Source organism: Ranitomeya imitator, chromosome 10 (assembly GCF_032444005.1).
Source record: "Ranitomeya imitator isolate aRanImi1 chromosome 10, aRanImi1.pri, whole genome shotgun sequence".
In the NCBI taxonomy this organism is placed as follows: Eukaryota; Metazoa; Chordata; class Amphibia; order Anura; family Dendrobatidae; genus Ranitomeya; species Ranitomeya imitator.
Window position 1 is genome coordinate 135,764,312 of NC_091291.1, and position 18,361 is coordinate 135,782,672.

At 43.8% G+C, this 18,361-nt stretch overlaps 1 protein-coding gene across 2 annotated transcripts; it reads left to right on the plus strand.

Annotated features, from left to right (window-relative positions):
* Positions 1 to 574: 574 nt before the first annotated feature.
* On the plus strand, positions 575 to 7,209 carry LOC138651747 (nicotinamide N-methyltransferase-like). Of its 2 annotated transcripts, XR_011315526.1 has the most exons (4): positions 575 to 760; positions 4,148 to 4,355; positions 5,268 to 6,205; positions 6,547 to 7,209. XR_011315526.1 is itself a non-coding variant. In XM_069742205.1 (3 exons), exons 1-3 carry the CDS (start codon positions 610 to 612, stop codon positions 5,689 to 5,691), a joined length of 783 nt encoding a protein of 260 aa, XP_069598306.1. In that variant the 5' UTR covers positions 575 to 609; the 3' UTR covers positions 5,692 to 7,209. The 2 variants fall into 2 exon arrangements, 1 of the variants encoding a protein (XP_069598306.1); XM_069742205.1 differs by having other exon boundaries at positions 5,268 to 7,209.
* The last annotated feature ends 11,152 nt before the right edge of the window (positions 7,210 to 18,361 follow it).

The following is an 18,361-nucleotide window of genomic DNA, read 5'->3' on the forward strand; positions in this document are numbered from 1 at the left end:
AAAGACCCAATATTAACCACAATGCAGAGTGCAGCCAGCCCGGAGGTATGTGGAAATGTTTTGGATGGAGTTCTAACAAGGGAATGTGTAAGGAAAAGAAAATTCAGATGATAGGCACTTCCACAATGGGAGTGTGGTAGAGATTGGATACTTTTTTTTTTTTCAAAAAGGAGGTGACTCCTGATGAAGGCTGTATACAGTTGAAACGCATTGTGTTTTAAAAGCCATTTAATTAAAATTATAATTGAGCTCAGCTCCAGTGCAAAGGCTATTTTACTATCCCAGTTTCAACCTCCTTTTTGAAAATAAAAATATTTATTTTTTATATCCAATCTCTACCACACCCCCACTGTGGAGACCCCGATCACCCAGATTTTCTATTCCTAATGTTCTCTAGTTTATGAAAACTGAGACTTTGTCAATAAGACTGTTTTTATCATTGAAATATTAATAATGATACATTTAAACATATTATTTCTCATGACTGACTCATGAAAATAAGTTATGATGTGCTAAAAAAATATTTAATTTGCAAATTAGATTTCTCTTTACTACATAAAGACCTTGAGATTAGGGAGAGACATTCTGTCTGTGATACAAGATTAGACGATGGATTCCGAAAACTATAAGCTCTATCACAAATCTGGCTTTGATTCCAGGCAATTTCTGGAGCATTACCTTTCAGATAGCCCAGAAATGGTCTTTGCAGAGGATTTATTGAAATTTCCCATTGAAAATCTCAGAAAAACTTTCACAGAAGGTAAGTAACTTTAATTTTTTCAAACTTTTATTTAATTACAATTTACCTAATATCAATAGTATCCAATTGTCCTGCTTTCTATATGGGGAGGAGAGAATAGTGTAAGATGATGAGAGGGTGAACCGTGCTGCCCCTATCAAATTACCGTACCTTGGGGTTTATAAAACGCACCGGATTATAAGACGCATCCCAAATTCGAGGAGGAAAAAATACTTTTTTAATAAAATGCTGGTGCTTTTTACAATCCAGGCATCTTATTGCTTGCCGGGGATGGTGGCTGCGGTGAAGCAGGATCCCAGGGTCGCTGCTGGTGTTTGGTGGTGCAGGCCATAGTGGAGCAGGGTCCCAGGGTTGCTGCTGGAGGAGGCAAGAGTGGTGTTGCGGGTGTTTGGTGGTGCGGGGGCTCTGCTGACATTTTGTGAAAGTCCAGAGCCCCCGCACTGTTTACTATGCGGTGGACTCTGGGAAAACGGCTGCCGGGGCAGTGCATGTGCAGATGGAGATCTTGGTGCCGAGATTTCCAAATGCACCTATGCCGTATCCGCGGCCATTTTCCTGGTGACATCACATAGAGGCAGGGGCAGATGGAGAATTTGGCTTTCCTTCATCTGCACCTATGGTGAGTTAGAGGCTGGAAGATGGAGGCCGGACCTGAGAAGAAGAATGGCGGGTGCCATATGCTTCCGATGCAGGACTACAGCTCGCCGCACCACCATCGCAGGGCCACCGCTCGAAACTGTACCACCACCACACAGCTCCGGATCCACAGGATTGACCCCTCGGTAAGAACAGTGTTCGGTTTATAAGACGCACCCCCAGTTTCCCCAATTTTGGGGATCATAAAATATGGTAAGTAATGGGAGCAGAGCAAAGCCTTGACAAAAATGAATGGAATATCATGAACCTATAGTGTAGGGTTTAGCAGAGTTATTGACTTTCCTTATTATATCCAGAATCTTTGACGACTTTTAAGGGATGATAAAAGTAACTCTTAAATTCCAGATTGTGGAGGTAATTACTCTTAGTCTGCTCTTATTTGAAAATCACCAGTTGACTAGTTTTTGCTTCTGTCATTCCCTAATGTTTTGTGAGTTTTGATAAGCTAGAATTTCCATAATCTACTGTTCAACAAATTACATATTAAAACTGCTAGTAAAACTAGGAGAGTCACTTAAAGAGAAGGTTCTGGATGTACTTGCAGGTCACAGAGTAAATAACAGCATGTAATGTCAATTAACAGCTGCTAAGGCCAACAGGATATTGTCATGTGTAAAAAGAGGCATGGACTTTCTGGAAAGGGACGTAAAACTGACAATTTCCAAAGCGTTAGTGCAGCATCATCTGGAATATGCAGTTCAGGAGGCCCTTGAGTTAAAGGGAATCTATCATCCCATTTTTCACCTATAATCTAAGGCCACCGCCATCAGGGGCTTATCTACAGCATGCTATAATGCTAAATCAGATTAGAAAATATTGTACGCAAGAACCAATCATAAAAAAAAACTTTATTGACAAACAGCAAAAAACAAAAAAGAAAACATGCAAGGTATTAAAAGTGGAAATCCAAAAAAATGGCAAAGGAAACCCACCATGCTGTGTACAGAGGAACTACATAATGCTAAACACACTAATATACTACACATGATTATACATCAAGCAAAGAAACCTTAATACTGGGTACAACATTATCCTATCCACAGATGTAACATAATCAACAGAAAGCGTGCATAATAGTAGTACAAAGATTACCTCTGGTGGGTGCCAATGCCTGCCACTACGTACGTTTCAGCTAATTGCCTTCTTCTGGGGACCCCCAGCAGCAGGACAGCTGCCTCAGCCTTTGTGCAAGGAGGAGCAGGAGGAGCACTGCCAAAGCCCTGCAAAATGACCTCCAGCAGGCCACAAATGTGCATGTGTCTGCACAAATGAGAGTTAAAAACCGACTCCAGGAGGATGGTCTGAGTGCCCGACGTCCACAGATGGGGATTGTGCTCACAGCCCAACACCATGCAGGACGCTTGCCATTTGCAACAGAACACCACGATTGGCAAATTCGCCACTGGAGCCCTGTGCTCTTCACAGACGAAAGCAGGTTCACACTGAGCACATGTGACAGACGTCACAGAATCTGGAGACGCGGTGGAGAGCGATCTGGTGCCTGCAACATCCCTCAGCATGACCAGTTTAGCAGGGGGTCAGTAATGGTGTGGGAGATCATCAGTAGCATGCCCAGGCATTGTAGGGACATCATACAGGCACGTGGAGGCCACACACACTACTGAGCATAATTTCATTGTCTTGAGGCATTTCCACTGAAGTTGGATCAGCCTGTAACTTGATTTTCCACTTTGATTTCGAGCATCATTCCAACTCCAGACCTCTGTCGGATATTAGTTCTTATTTACATTGATCATTTTTAGGTTTTATTGTTCTCAACACATTCCACTATGTAATGACTAAAGATTTACAACTGGAATATTTCATTCAGTGATATCTAGGATATGGGATTTCAGTGTTCCCTTTTTTTTGAGCAGTGTATATTTATATACATATGTAAATAAGCACTCATACAGTTATATTGACATCAAGATAAAAAGTTAAGGTCTCAGAAAAGGGGAGGAAAAAACGAAAGCCCAAAAAGGAAAGTCCTAAGATTAATGTAATAAATTCCTTTAATAGAAAAAAGAGTCAGCTCACCACTCCAGAGGTCCAGCGCACGGATACCTGCAGTGCCGCAAGAAATAGCCAAGAAGAAGGAGAAATATCCAGCATCCGAATCTTCAGCAAATTGAAATCTCTACTTAAAAATATAAAATTTACATAGATATAAAAGTCGCAGCCTTGTGCATGGGATTAGACATGTGGGCCAAAACTTGTGACAATACTATGCAGTGATTAAGGATCTCATTTCGAAACGCGTTTGACCACATGTCTAATCCCATGCCCATGGCTGCAACTTTTACATCTAGGGAAATTTCATATTTTTGAATAAAGATTTAAATTCACTGAAAATTTGGATACTGGATATTTCTCCTTCTTCAAGGTCCTTTAATGGTTAACATAGAGTCTACTGCTAGAATTTGTAAACCTTCCTTTACATACATATCAATATCTATAATTGGGTCACGTCATATAATTTTTGTGCATCTGGATTTAGTGTTTATTAACCCCTTACTGACATCCGCAGCACATGTGAGGCGGAAGACGATAGGGAAAATGCTTATGGGGTGAACTCGCCACATGCTCAGTGGGTCTCTCCGTTACAACCAAGACCTGCCCCTAACTGCCGTTAAACCTCTACATCTACATGCCTCTATTTCCCTTCATGCCTTTACATCTATGAGGATTTTATATATCAGATTTGAATATTTGGAATTTTTTCTGCAGGTCATGTTAATGGAGACATCTTGATTGACCTCACTACTGGTTCCATGGTTCATCAATTGTTTGCAGCTTGTGATTTTTTCAAACACATCATATTGCTGAAGTTCAAAGACAGATGCATCATGGAGCTAAAAAGATGGGTGGACTTACGTACAGGAGCATTTAGCTGGGGTCATGTCACAAAACTTCATACTGACGATGGAGAAGAAAGGTGAGATAAAAATGGAGAAATGGGGAAGATTTACTGACTCAACACTGTCGATTGTAGCTTTTTTGCTGCCAGAAGCTTAAACTTAGATAGTTTTTCTGGTGAAAACAAGTTATCAGTAAAGCAAAAGATAGTTAATGACCTACTCATCGGTGAAGACCTGACCACTTGGACCTGCACTGGTCGGCAGAATGTAGCACTTTTCTCCTCATTAGAATGCAATGTTGGTGTGCATGCTCCATTAATTTTCTTTGGGCTGCCGAGCACTGTTCTGGGCCTTTTTCCAGCAGCCTCATAGAAAAATCCCTGTTCTACCGATTCGTGTGGGTCACTGCAGCCAGATCCCCAGTGATTAATTCGATAAGTTATTATCCCCAAGCAGCCCTGTTGAATGGTGCACCCTCCTAACAGACTATTGCCAAATCACACCCTAAATGGTGATATTGTAATATGCAGAAGATATTTTGTTAGGAAAATTCTGACCAATGGACTTTTGTGTATACTCGCCATGAGAACATACCCTTAGCCTTGATAAATTTTATCCCTTGAAGCTGAAAAGACAGTTTCCTGATCTACTCTGGAGGTGACATTGTGGGCCATGCACATATTCTATTTTTTCAATACTAATCTTTTCACTATCAAATATCATTTATCCACAAATATCATTCTATTGATTCATGAATATCATCATGCCCTGTAAAATAGTAGCTATTATTGGAAGAAATGTAAAATCCTTGGCTGCATGTAAGTCTTTCCTCTATTAATAGCTTTAAAGAATCATGGCCTAGTATACCAGACCTGGTTGCACGAATGTCGTTCTGCAATTATTCTGCATTGGAAGCAAGTGTTAAAGCTTACATTTTGCCCTTTTGATCTTGACTCTGGAACAATCACTTTCTTCATTTTTTTTTTCAGTGAAAAGTTACAGGAAAAAGAAGAAAAAATGAGGTTTGCCCTTCAACATGTTGTGAAATGTGACCTCGAGAAAGATAATATGATGGATCCGATGGTTTTACCACAAGCCGACTGTATCATCTGTAGTTGGCTCCTAGATAATATCAGCAAAAACCAAGATGATTACATCAAATATCTTAGGAAGTTCTTAAGGTTACTGAAACCTGGAGGGCACATTATATTAATTGGGTGTTTAGATACCACATATTACACAGTTGGGAAAGATAAGTTCCATCTTCTCAATTATGATGAGGATTTTGTCAGGAAAGCTCTAGTTGGAGAAGGTTTAGTTATTGACCGCTGTGAGGTAACGAGGAGAACAGCTGTGAGTGATCTTTCTGACTATAAGGGCATCATATATGCTGAAGCTCACAAAGAAAAGTAAGTCTGAGTAGAAAAAAAAATTAAAGGAGTTGGGCCATAATATCAAATTTTTGCTTATGCACGGAATAAATGGAAATTTGGTGATCCCTTGGGTCAGAACTCTAGAATCCCTAATGCTCCCATGAACTGAGCGTTGAAGGACCTTAGTGAGCTTAGCAGTAATATTGACATACACCACACGCACTATCGCTCCATTTATCAATTTTTTAGAATGAAATAATTTGCTGAATCTCATAGATAATGTTCAGCTAGTTGTTGCCTTTCCACCTGCTTTTATGATTCAACTATAACTTACAGCATAGCCAGCCGAAAATTAACACTAAAACTTAACATTTATTAATATATTAAAACCAAAATGTTAAGACAAACACACAATATACCATCATGTGAGTGCTCATGATTACCAGTGCTCAAATAAAAAAATTTGGTTCAATCTCACCAATGCAGGTTCTCATTCTCGTTCTCCAAACCTATTTATTGGAATTAAATACCTAGAGCGGGAGGGAAATTTTGGGGTAAAGACAAGACCATCTTACTATCTCTCCTTGTCATGCCCCTGTGTTATTCCCGCCCTGACAAGGGCAGTATCCAAGTATGAACCTACTTATAAGGCACCCATATATAGTATAGCCTCCCTGAAAAATGTGTCCTTCCAAGGAATTTGTTCCCCTGTTAAGGGGATTCATCAGGGGAAATTTAAGTAAGCTCAGTAGGTTACTTGCAGTGGCAAGTTCAACCCGGCTAAACCAACTGGTTTTGTCAGTGCCTCTATACAGGGATAAATTTACTATATATGGGTACCTTATAAGAAGGTTCATACTTGGGTACTGTCCTTGTCAGGGCAGGAGTAACACAGGGGCACGACAAGGAGAGCTAATAAGATGGTCTTGTCTTTACCCCAAAATTTCCCTCCCGCTCTAGTTATTTAATTCTAATAAATAGGTTTGGAGAACGAGAAGGAGAATCTGTATTGGTGAGATTGAACCAATTTTTTTATTTGAGCACTGGTAATCATGAGCACTCACATGATGGTATATTGTATGTTTGTCTTAACCTTTTGGTTTTAATATATTATTAAATGTTAAGTTTTAGTGTTAATTTTGGGCTGGCTGTAAGATATAGTTCAATTGGATTGGCCAGACAATTCTGGAACAGGTCATTCTGATCCTTTGTGCTGTATTTTATGATTCAACCCCTGTAATCCTGCATGTATTTTATTATCTCATATTATAACATTCCATTAGTGTAAAAAATTCCCAAATTTTTCTTGCAAATGTTGCATAATTTTCCTCAAGGCAATTGGATTCTCCTTCTCTTATAAAAGAGTTTAAAATCTTCTGCTTAAATTGATTATTATTACCCCTTTATTTTTTGGAATCTTTATATGGAACAATAACTGTGTGAAATGAAGATAGCGCCAGGACCTAATGTGATCGTATGGTATTATATGACTTTTGGATGTGTGATATCAACATTGTTATGAAAATAATGCAATATTAAATGTGAATACTGTAATTTCCTTGATGGTTATTATTATTATACATTTATATGGCGCCATTTATTCCATGGCGCTTTATATGTGAAAGGGGGCAAATGTAGACAAGCACAATAAATATGAGCAATGCAAGGCACACACAAGTACAGAAGGAGAGAGGACCCTGCCCGCGAGGGCTCACAGTCTACAGGGGAGGATACACTAGGACAGGGTAGAACTGGTCGTGCAGCGGTTCAGGATTACTACAGACTGTAGGCTTGTCGGAAGAGGTGGGTCTTCAGGTTCTTTTTGAAGGTTTCCGTGGTAGGCGAGAGTCTGATGTGTTGGGATAGAGAGTTCCAGAGCATGAGGGAAGCACTAGAGAAGTCTTGTATGCGGTCGTGGGAAGAAGGGATAAGAGGGGAGTAGAGAAGTAAATCTTGAGAGGATCGAAGTTTACGTGTGGGAAAGTGCAGAGACCATGTCACAGATGTATGGAGGAGACAGGTTGTGGATGGCTTTGTACAGTATGTCATAGTAAGGGTTTTGAACTGGAGCCTCTGGACAATAGGATAGGGCCAAGTCTGTGATGCCAAGAGATGAGAGAATCTTTAGCAGGAGGGAATGGTCGACAGTGTCAAAGGCAGAAGACAGGTCCAGGAGAAGGACGACAGAGTAATGTCGCTTGCTCTTGGCAGTTAGTAGGTCATTGGTGACTTTAGTTGGGGTAGTTTCAGTTGAGTCATGCGGTCGGAAGCCAGATTGTAACCAGTCAAAGAGGGAGCAGGAGGAGAGGTAGGAGGACAGTTCAAGATGGACATGCTGTTGCAGAAGTTTTGAGGCCTAAGGGAGAAGAGATATTGGGTGATAGCTAGACACAAAGGATGGGTCGATGGAGGGTTGTTTGAGGATGCTTGAGATCTTGGCATGTTTGGAGGATGAGAGGAAAACACCGGTTGTGAGTGAGAGGTTGAAGAGGTGTGTTAGGGTTGGGATGAAGACTGTGGCAAGGTTAGGGATGAGGTGGGATGGGAGCGGATCAAGCGTGCAAGTGGTGAGATGTGATCTTGACAGGAGGGTGGAGAGCTGATCTTCTGTCATGATGGAGAAGTTAGTTTTGGAGGAACATGGTTGAGCAGCTAAGAGGGGCATTGGGGGCTGCGGGCCAAAGCTTTCTCTGATCGTATCAATCTTCTGCTTAAAGAAAGAGGCAAAGTCTTCAGCAGAAATGAGAGGAAAGGGGGAGGTGCTGGGGGACGGAGTAGAGAATTGAAAGTGTTGAAAAGCTATTTTGGGTTGTGAGACAGGGAGGATATGAGAGATGAGAAGTAAGTTTGTTTTGTGGCAGTGAGTGTGGACTTGAAGCTGGCAAGGGACTGCTTGTATGCTGTTGATTGTATGAGTTTTGCTATGCGTGAGGGGAGCGGCTGAGTCAATTATTGCTGTTATTGTGGTGTTAGAAAAAGTGGCAACAGCATCTGTGTCATGATGGGAGGCTATGTCTGTAAGAGGGAGAAGGGACTCAGAGAGTGATTGTAAATTGAGGTGTTTGAGATTTCTGCGAGGGTGAGTGAGTTTGTGGAGTGGGGGTTGGGCACTAGGAGAGAAGAGAGAAGAGAATGTCAGTAGGTTGTGGTCAGACAGGGGGAGGGGTGAGTTAGTGAGATTAGTAAGGGAACAGAGGCGGGTGAAGATAAGGTCCAGCGTGTGGCCATCTTTGTGAGTGTCCGCGGAGGACCATTGAATGAGGCCAAAGGAGGCAGTGAGTGATAGAAGTTTAGAGGCAGCTGGGGTGGAAGTGATTTACCCACCAGGGCAGTGAGGATACTCGGTACCTGGTCCGGTCACTCTTAAAGGGGATGTCACAGTGGCTGCGACCCGCTCTGTGGCCCTGGGCGCTCACTTAGAAGGTGGAAGGTCTTTTAATGGGGATTTGGTAATAAAGTTTATTCGTGATGCCACCTGTGGTTCTTGGTCAGAGGGGACCAACGCTGCTTTAAAAGGGGTCCTCTGGGATGATGTTGTTGCAGCAAAATGGTGAGGCTTCCCACAGGTGAAGCGGTGTCCCCAGGGCTCCCAAGGTGTATGGGCAAGGATGGTGTATGCCAGCAAATAAGTGGAGGACACAGAGTTATAAATGCTTTACCTGTTTTACTGGTGATAGCAGTCCACAGTCCAGGGAACCAGGCACAGGTGGTGATGTGGTCCGGCCGGCCTGGAGGCACAAGTGGATCCCTCTCCCAGGTGAGGTCCGTAAGCCTATCTACTTGCACTAGTATACAAAGTCTCTGCTGCCTGTAGCTTGCTGGCAAAGTCCTCTCCTTCCTGTCCTGAGACAGATACCTGTATAGTGAGCAGCTTGAGCCGTTTTATAGGGTCTCTATCACGACCCGGGCTCCTCAGGTGCTGCTTCACCTCCAGGTGTGGTGTGGGCAAATAACATACAGTCCTATGCCCTCTGATTCTGCTATGTGTCCTAGAGTACAACACAGCCTCGTGCTACCGGTGCCCAGTTTCTGTGCTTCGGCTCTCAGGGTGCCCGGGCACAGTTGCCTTTTGAGCCCCTTACTTTCTCCTATGCTCCATTCCTCAATAGCCCCACTACATTCAACCCCTCGGGTTCTCTTCCTTCCCTGGAGCTGCAGCTCAGTCTTGGCTGCAGTATTCCATTGTCTGCTCTCTGTTCCAGACTTCCTTCTCTGTCCACTGTCTCTCACCAAATGTCTTGTTTGGTCTCCCTGGACCAAATAACTCCTCCTCTAGGCCAGAACACTTAAAGCTGAGGAAGCTCCCCTGAATCCGGGTCCTGAGCTCCCCCTTCTGGCCTGGATTCAGAATGTGTTGAATGTGGGTGCGTTACCTGGTAAAGGGAATCCTCCTAGCCTCCAAGCATGATATCGCCCTCCCCGAAAGGAAGGCAACATCACTGAAACAACCGCTTACCGGGGGTGTTACAGAAGTATCAGTGGGGATGTTGAAGTCACCCATGATGATAGTGGGGATGTCAGCAGAGAGGAAGTGAAGTAGCTAGGTGGTGAAGTGGTCGAGAAAGGTGGAGATGGCTAGTTTTTGGGGCGGTAGATAACAGCCAGCTGGAGGTTGGAGGGGGAGTAGATACAGAGGGAGTGCACCTCAAATGTGGGGAGAGTAGTGGAGGGTGGTAGCAGAATTGGAGAAAAGGAGCAGATATCAGACAGGAGCAAGCCAACTCCTCCACCATGTTTGTGCTTGGGCGAGGGGTGTGAGAGAGGTGGAATCCACCGTAGGAAAGTGCAGCTGGAAAGGCTGAGTCAGGGTGAGTGAGCCAGGTTTCAGTGATGCCAAGGAAGGAGATTTTGTTTGTAATAAAGATGTCATGGATAAATGGCAGTTTATTGCAGACAGAACATGCGTTCCATAGTGCTTCAGGTAAGGGGACCGGGGGAGTGGGGACTGGATGAATGGGTATGAGGTTATCATGGTTGAGACAATGTGTAGAGGATCGTGGCAGGGGGTTAAAAATGAGAGTGGGGGTTCATTGAGGTTGGGGGTTCATTGCTTTTTGCCTCTTTCTTTGACAAAGAGTTATCAGTTTGGTTTCTGAGCCTTTCATGATGTTATTAAAGCTACAGAGTCTTAAAGGAGTTGTGCGATTAAAGCAAATTATCACCTACTGTACCTGTAAGATAGGTGATAACTTGCTGATCAGAGGGTTTTCCGCCACTAGGACCTGCACAGAATGGAGAACTTCTATTACTGATCGATGTGAGCAAAATCCACTCTCTTCTATGCCTATGAACTCTGAATGATAAGATTTCTTTTACGAGCATCCAGGAAATCAATACAGCACAACGTTTTAAGTGTACTAAGCAGGATTTCTAGTTTATTAATGCAGAGCTGAAGTTTAAGTTGTGTAACAGACAAAGGAAACTTCCTTCAGAAAGATGAAGCCAATTCAAATTTAGTGGAGCGAACATAAATCCCCACTTATCTCAGCTGAAGACTTTCAAGCAGAAGATTGATAACATCAGAGACATTTTTGGTCAACAACCCCCCAGAGCCCTTCCTCCCGACTTCCCAGCCCTCCACCTCCAAAACCAACTTCTCCACCATTACAGAAGATCAACTCTCCACTCTACTCTCAAAATCACATCTCACCACCTGTGCAATTGACTCGCTCCCATCCCACTTCATCCCAAACCTCACCACAGTCTTCATCCCAACCCTAACCCATCTCTTCAACCTATCACTAACAACTGATGTTTTCCCCTCAAGCTTTAAACATGCCTCCATCACACCTATCCTCAAAAAGCCCTCTCTTGACCCATCCTCTGTATCTAGCTATCGCCCTATATCACTTCTCCCTTATGCCTCCAAACTACTGGAACAATACGTCTACCTTGAACTGTCCTCCCATCTCTCTTCTTGCTCCCTCTTTGACCGCTTACAATCTGGCTTCCGGTCACACCATTCCACTGAAACTGCCCTAACTAAGGTCACCAATGACCTCTTAACCGCCAAGAGCAAGCCACACTACTCTGTCCTCCTCCTCCTCGACCTGTCGGCTGCCTTTAACACAGTCGACCATTCCCTATTATTACAGACCCGCTCATCCCTTGGCATCACAGACTTGGCCCTATCCTGGATCTCATCATACCTAACAGACCAGACATTCAGTGTCTCCCACTCACACACCACCTCCTCACCTCGCCCCCTATCTGTCAGAGTCCCACAAGGTTCAGTCCTTGGGCCCCTGCTCTTCTCCATTTACACCTGTTTTTACAAAACAGAATTCATCATCTTTCCCCCATCTCACGCGACCCCCCCAATGAACCTATCCATTACAATGCATGGCTGCCCACTCTTCCCAGTCCCACAAGCTCGCTGCCTTGGGGTGATCTCTCCTCCAAACCACATATCCAAGCTCTGTCCACTTCCTGCCGACTTCAACTCAAAAATATTTCACGAATCCGTACATTCCTCAAACCAAGAATCTGCAAAAACCCTAGTCCATGCCCTCATCATCTCTCGCCTTGACTACTGCAACCTCCTGCTCTGTGGCCTCCCCTCTAACACTCTCGCACCCCTCCAATCTATTCTAAACTCTGCTGCCCGACTAATCCACTTGTCCCCCCGCTATTCCCCGGCCACTCCCCTCTGTCAATCCCTTCACTGGCACCCCATTGCCCAGAGACTCCACTACAAAACCCTAACCATGACGTACAAAGCCATCCACAACCTGTCTCCTCCATACATCTGTGACCTCGTCTCCTGGTACTTTCCTGCACGCAACCTCCGATCCTCACAAGATCTCCTTCTCTACTCCCCTCTTATCTCCTCTTCCCACAATCGTATACAAGATTTCTCCTGCGTATCCCCCCTACTCTGGAACCCTCTACCACAACACATCAGACTCTCGCCTACCATCGAAACCTTCAAAAAGAACCTGAAGACCCACCTCTTCCGACAAGCCTACAACCTGCAGTAACCACCGATCGACCAAACCGCTGCACGACCAGCTCTATCCTCACCTACTGTATTCTCACCCATCCCTTGTAGATTGTGAGCCTTCGCGGGCAGGGTCCTCTCTCCTCCTGTACCAGTTATGACTTGTATTGTTTAAGATTATTGTACTTGTTTTTATTATGTATACCCCTCCTCACATGTAAAGCGCCATGGAATAAATGGCGCTATAACAATAAATAATAATAGTAATAATAATAATAATAATAATGTTATCTCAGTTTCATCCTTTTGTGACCAATTATGTGTATTTCAGGAGCTATATAGAGACATGCTGCAATTGTCCTCAGGACTTTCCAACCTGCTTTACCTCAGTTCCCTATCAGGACACCCATAATTGTATCACAACAATGATCTTCTTGTTTGGGGTTTGTGCAACCAAGGGTTTTTTGACAAGGTTCCCTTACTCCTGAACCTAATTACATTTGGTATAATACTGAATAGAGTTTTTATAGAATCATATACCAACAATCAATCCAATACTAGCTGCATATAGGTTTTTATGATCCCTGAGAACCACCCATTAGGACCTTGAACCTATTTGTTTTGTTCAGGAAAGAGCATGTTTTTCCCACCATGAGTCTTTGTGTCATGTTCCTGTAATATTTCTTTCTTATTTCATATATTTTTGTATATCAGCCCTAACCTGGAGATGCCACATAAGGTCTATATAATGACAACATCTAGGACCTATTACCTGACCCATCCATTTTTTTTCTTCCTGCGAGATAGTCTAGCACTATACTGTGTTTGCTAATGACTACAATTAGCTCAGGCCTTCATTCTGCTGGTGGTGTGACTATTTACTCTGGCTGGCATGTATTCAGGTGAGTTTCCATCAAGTTTCATTGAAGTTTTTTTTGCTTAGGCGAACATGGAATGGCTCATCAAATCTTGACTCAAGGCTTTTCCTCACATGTCTTTTCAGGACTACTCAGTCTCCTGGCTTAGATCATGTTCTCTGATGCTGATTAAGGGTCTGGAATGGAGGATTACACTTGTTTATCACACTGTTTCATCAATTACGTAAAGCTTGTGCATAGCTGGTAAAGATTTCATGCTGCATCTGAAGTTCACCGATCTATTGTACACTCTGAACTGTGCATCTTATGCTTTGAGGAGTTGTTCTTTCACAATGGATATCACCTCAGCAATTCTCTCTTGCATCTGGGCCACATTTTTGATTACACTCCTGCAGGTGTAGACTCTACCTCCCATGTCTCCTTCCCTACATCAGATATGTATTCACAGAGTTGTTGGCCATGCAACAGTTCAAATATGGAGAAACCAATAGAGGCCTGAGGGACTTCTCTTATAATAATAATAATTGTATTTATATAGCACCAACATATTCCGTAGCGCTTTACAAATTATAAAGGGGATTTGTACAGACAATAGACATTACAGCATAACAAAAATCAGTTCAAAATAAATAGATACCAAGAGGAATGAGGGCCCTGCTCGCAAGCTTACAAACTATGAGGAAAAAGGGGAGGCATGAGAGGTGGATGGCAACAATTGCTATCGTTGTTCGGACCAGCCATAGTGTAAGGCTCGGGTGTTCATGTAAAGCTGCATGAACCAGTTAACAGTACAGACACAGAGGGCTAATAACTGCATAAAGTGTATGAGAACATGATGCGAGGAAGCTGATTATGGTTTAAGTTTTTTGAATGGGCCACACAGGGATAGTTAGGTTAAAGCGTTTAGGCGGTAGGCCAGTCTGAACAAATGAGTTTTTAGGCCATGTTTAAAACTGTGGGGATTAATCGTATTAACCTGGGTAGTGCATTCCAAAGAATTTGCAAAGCACGTGAAAAGTCTCGGAGACAGGAGTGGGAGGTTCTGATTATTGAGGATGCTAATCTCAGGTCATTAGCAGAACGGAGTGCACAGGTAGGGACCAGGGAGGAGATGTATGGCGGTGCTGAGCCATGGAGTGCTTTCTGGATGAAGGTAATAGTTTTGAACTGGAATCTGGAGCGGATGGGTAACCAGTGTAATGACTGCCACAGGGTAGAGGTATCGGTGTAACGGTTGGCGAGGAAAATAATCCTGGCAGCAGCATTCTATACAGATTGGAGCGGGAGAGTTTGCTAGGCCGATTAGGAGAGAGTTGCGATAGTCCAGACAAGAATGAATGAGTGAAACAGTGAGAGTTTTTGCAGAGTCGAAAGCAAGAAAAAGGCGAATTCTAGAAATGTTTTTGAGATGCAGTTAAGAAGAGCGAGCCAGTGATCGGATGTGGGGGGTGAATGAAAGCTCGGAATCAAGTATGACCCCAAGGCAGCGGGCATGTTGCTTGGGAGTAATGGTGAAACCACACAAGGAGATGGCGATGTCAGGCAAAGGTAGGTTAGTAGAGGGAGAGAACACGAGGAGTTCAGTTTTTGACATGTTCATTTTCAGATAGAGGGAGGACATGAGGTTAGAGACAGTGATAAGACAATCACTGGTGTTTTCTAAAAAGGCAGGCATGATATTAGGAGAGGAAGTGTATAATTGGGTGTCATCAGCATAGAGATGGAACTGGAAACCAAATCTACTGATTGTTTGTCCAATAGGGGCGGTATACAAAGAGAAGAGGAGGGGACCTAGGACTGATCCTTGAGGAACCCCAACAGTAAGGGGAAGGTGAGGGGAGGAGGAACTAGCAAAAGATACAGTGAAGGAGCGGTCTGAGAGATAGGAGGAGAATGAGGAGAGAACGGTGTCCTTGAGGCCGATGGAGCGGAGCATAGTGAGGAGGAGCTGATGATCCACAGTATCGAATGTTGCAGAGAGATCCATGAGAATTAGCATGAAGTAGTGACCATTAGATTTAGCTGTTAGTAGATCATTAGAGACTTTAGTGAGGGTAGTTTCAATAGAGTCTAAAGAGCGGAAACCAGATAGAAGAGGATTGAGAAGAGAGTTATCTGAGAGATAGCAGATAAGACGGGAGTCGACCAGGCATTCGAGGAGTTTAGAGATGAAGGAAAGATTAGAGACTGGTCTAATGAATTGGCCAATTTAGGCACTAAACGCTCTCATTTTTCATATTTCTAGTGCAGTAATGCAGTTCAATTTTCATGTTTCATGTTTGCATGTTTTGGCGCCGCAGTGTGCTGCCTTATTTATTTGACTGTATACCATTATTATTTATTTGACTCTCCACCATTACTCCAAAGCAACATGCCCGCTGCCTTGGGGTCATCCTTGATTCTGACCTTTCATTCACCCCCCACATCCGATAACTGGCTCGCTCTTCTTACCTGCATCTCAAAAACATTTCTAGAATTCACCCTTTTCTTACTTTCGACTCTGCAAAAACTCTTACTGTTTCACTTATTCATTCTCGTCTGGACTATTGTAACTCTCTACTAATCGGCCTCCCTCTTACCAAACGTTCCCCGCTCCAATCTGTCCTGAATGCTGCTGCCAGGATCATATTCCTCACCAACCGTTACACCGATGCCTCTACCTTGTGCCAGTCATTACACTGGCCATCCACTCCAGAATCCAGTACAAAACTACTACCCTCATCCACAAAGCACTCCATGGCTCAGCACCACCCTACATCTCCTCTCTGGTCTCAGTCTACCACCCTACCCGTGCCCTCCGCTCCGCTAATGACCTCAGGTTAGCATCCTCAATAATCAGAACCTCCCACTCCCGTCTCCAAGACTTTACACGTGCTGCGCCAATTCTTTGGAATGCACTACCTAGGTTAATACGATTAATCCCTAATCCCCACAGTTTTAAGCGTGCCCTAAAAACTCATTTGTTCAGACTGGCCTACCGCCTCAATGCATTAACCTAACGATCCCTGTGTGGCCTATTTAAAAAAAAAAAACAGGTTCCTCGCATTATATTCTCATTCACTTTATGCAGTTTATAGCCCTTTGTGTCTGCACTGCTACACACTTAGGCAGTTAACTGGTTCATGCAGCTTTACATGAACACCCGAGCCTGAAGGTACCGTCACACTTAGCGACGCTGCAGCGATACCGACAATGATCCGGATCGCTGCAGCGTCGCTGTTTGGTCGCTGGGGAGCTGTCACACAGACAGCTCTCCAGCGACCAACGATCCCGAGGTCCCCGGTAACCAGGGTAAACATCGGGTAACTAAGCGCAGGGCCGCGCTTAGTAACCCGATGTTTACCCTGGTTACCAGCGTAAAAAAACAAACAGTACATACTTACATTCAGCTGTCTGTCCCTTGCCGTCTGCTTCCTGCACTGACTGCTGGCCGTAAAGTGAAAGCAGAGCACAGCCACAGCGGTGAGTCACCGCTGTGTGACTCACCGCTGTGCTGTGCTTCACTTTCACTTTACGGCCAGCAGTCAGTGCAGGAGCAGACGGCAAGGGACAGACAGCTGAATGTAAGTATGTACTGTTTGTTTTTTTACGCTGGTAACCAGGGTAAACATCGGGTAACTAAGCGCGGCCCTGCGCTTAGTTACCCGATGTTTACCCTGGTTACCAGCGAAGACATCGCTGAATCGGCGTCACACACGCCGATTCAGCGATGTCAGCAGGACCTCAACGATCAAAAAAATGGCCCAGGCCATTCCGACACGACCAGTGATCTCACAGCAGGGGCCTGATCGCTGGTACGTGTCACACATAGCGAGATCGCTACTGCGATCGCTGTTGCGTCACAAAACTTGTGACTCAGCAGCGATCTCGCTAGCGATCTCGCTATGTGAGACGGGGGCTTTACACTATGGCTGGTCCGAATAACTATAGCAATTGTTACCATCCACCTCTCGTGTCTCCCCTTTTCCCCATAGTTTGTAAGCTTGCGAGCAGGGCCCTCATTCCTCCTGGTATCTGTTTTGAACTGTATTTCTGTTATGCTGTAATGTCTATTGTCTGTACAAGTCCCCTCTATAATTGTAAAGCGCTGCGGAATATGTTGGCGCTATATAAATAAAAATTATTATTATTATTATTATTATTATTATTATATGAGTTGGTGACTCTAGGTTCAGCACCTTTTCACACTTAGTCTATGTTTGGATGTGACGGTTAGTTTTTTGAAATTTTTTGAAATTTGAAATTGGTCTATAATTAGCGGCACGGTTTTGATCGAGGGATGGTTTTCTAAGTAATGGATGTATGATAGCATGCTTAAATGAGGAGGGAAAAATACCGGAAGGACGAGAAAGGTTGAATATTTTTGTTAGGTGAGAGGTGACAGCCGGGGAAAGGGACTGGAGGAGATGTGACGGAATGGGGTCACTGGTGCAAGTTGTCGGGCGAGAAGATGCAAGGAGCCTAATTATTTCTTCTTCTGTAAGTGGTTCAAAATCAGTGAGTGAGCTATATGTAGTGGGGGAGGGAGGCAAGTGCATGGTATGAAGGGATTGAGAGATAATTTCCTGTCAGATGTGGTACATTTTTTCTTTGAAGTAATTGGCTAGATCGTTAGCCAGAAAATAAAAGGCATGATAGCAGACAGTCGCAGTCCTGGCCATCTTTCTCTATGACCTTCTTTAACATGGCTTTCAATGTTATATTAAACCATACCACTAAACCATCCATCTGTGGATGGTATACTGAGGTCTTGCATTATGTGATTTACAGAGTTTTGCACAACTCTCTCGTCACCTTTGAAATGAATGGAGTCCCTTCGTCTGTCAGGTTCTCATTAGGCAATCTCATTCTGGAAAAGATGTGGACTAGCTCCTGAGCTATACACTTGGTGG

Bases quoted from the DNA above. Each gene is read 5' to 3' on its own strand.
- LOC138651747 (XM_069742205.1), top strand. From the start codon at position 610: ATGGATTCCGAAAACTATAAGCTCTATCACAAATCTGGCTTTGATTCC. The intron at 761-4,147 runs GTAAGTAACTTT...TTTTTTCTGCAG, and splicing joins CAGAAAAACTTTCACAGAAG to GTCATGTTAATGGAGACATC. The intron at 4,356-5,267 runs GTGAGATAAAAA...TTTTTTTTTCAG, and splicing joins ACTGACGATGGAGAAGAAAG to TGAAAAGTTACAGGAAAAAG.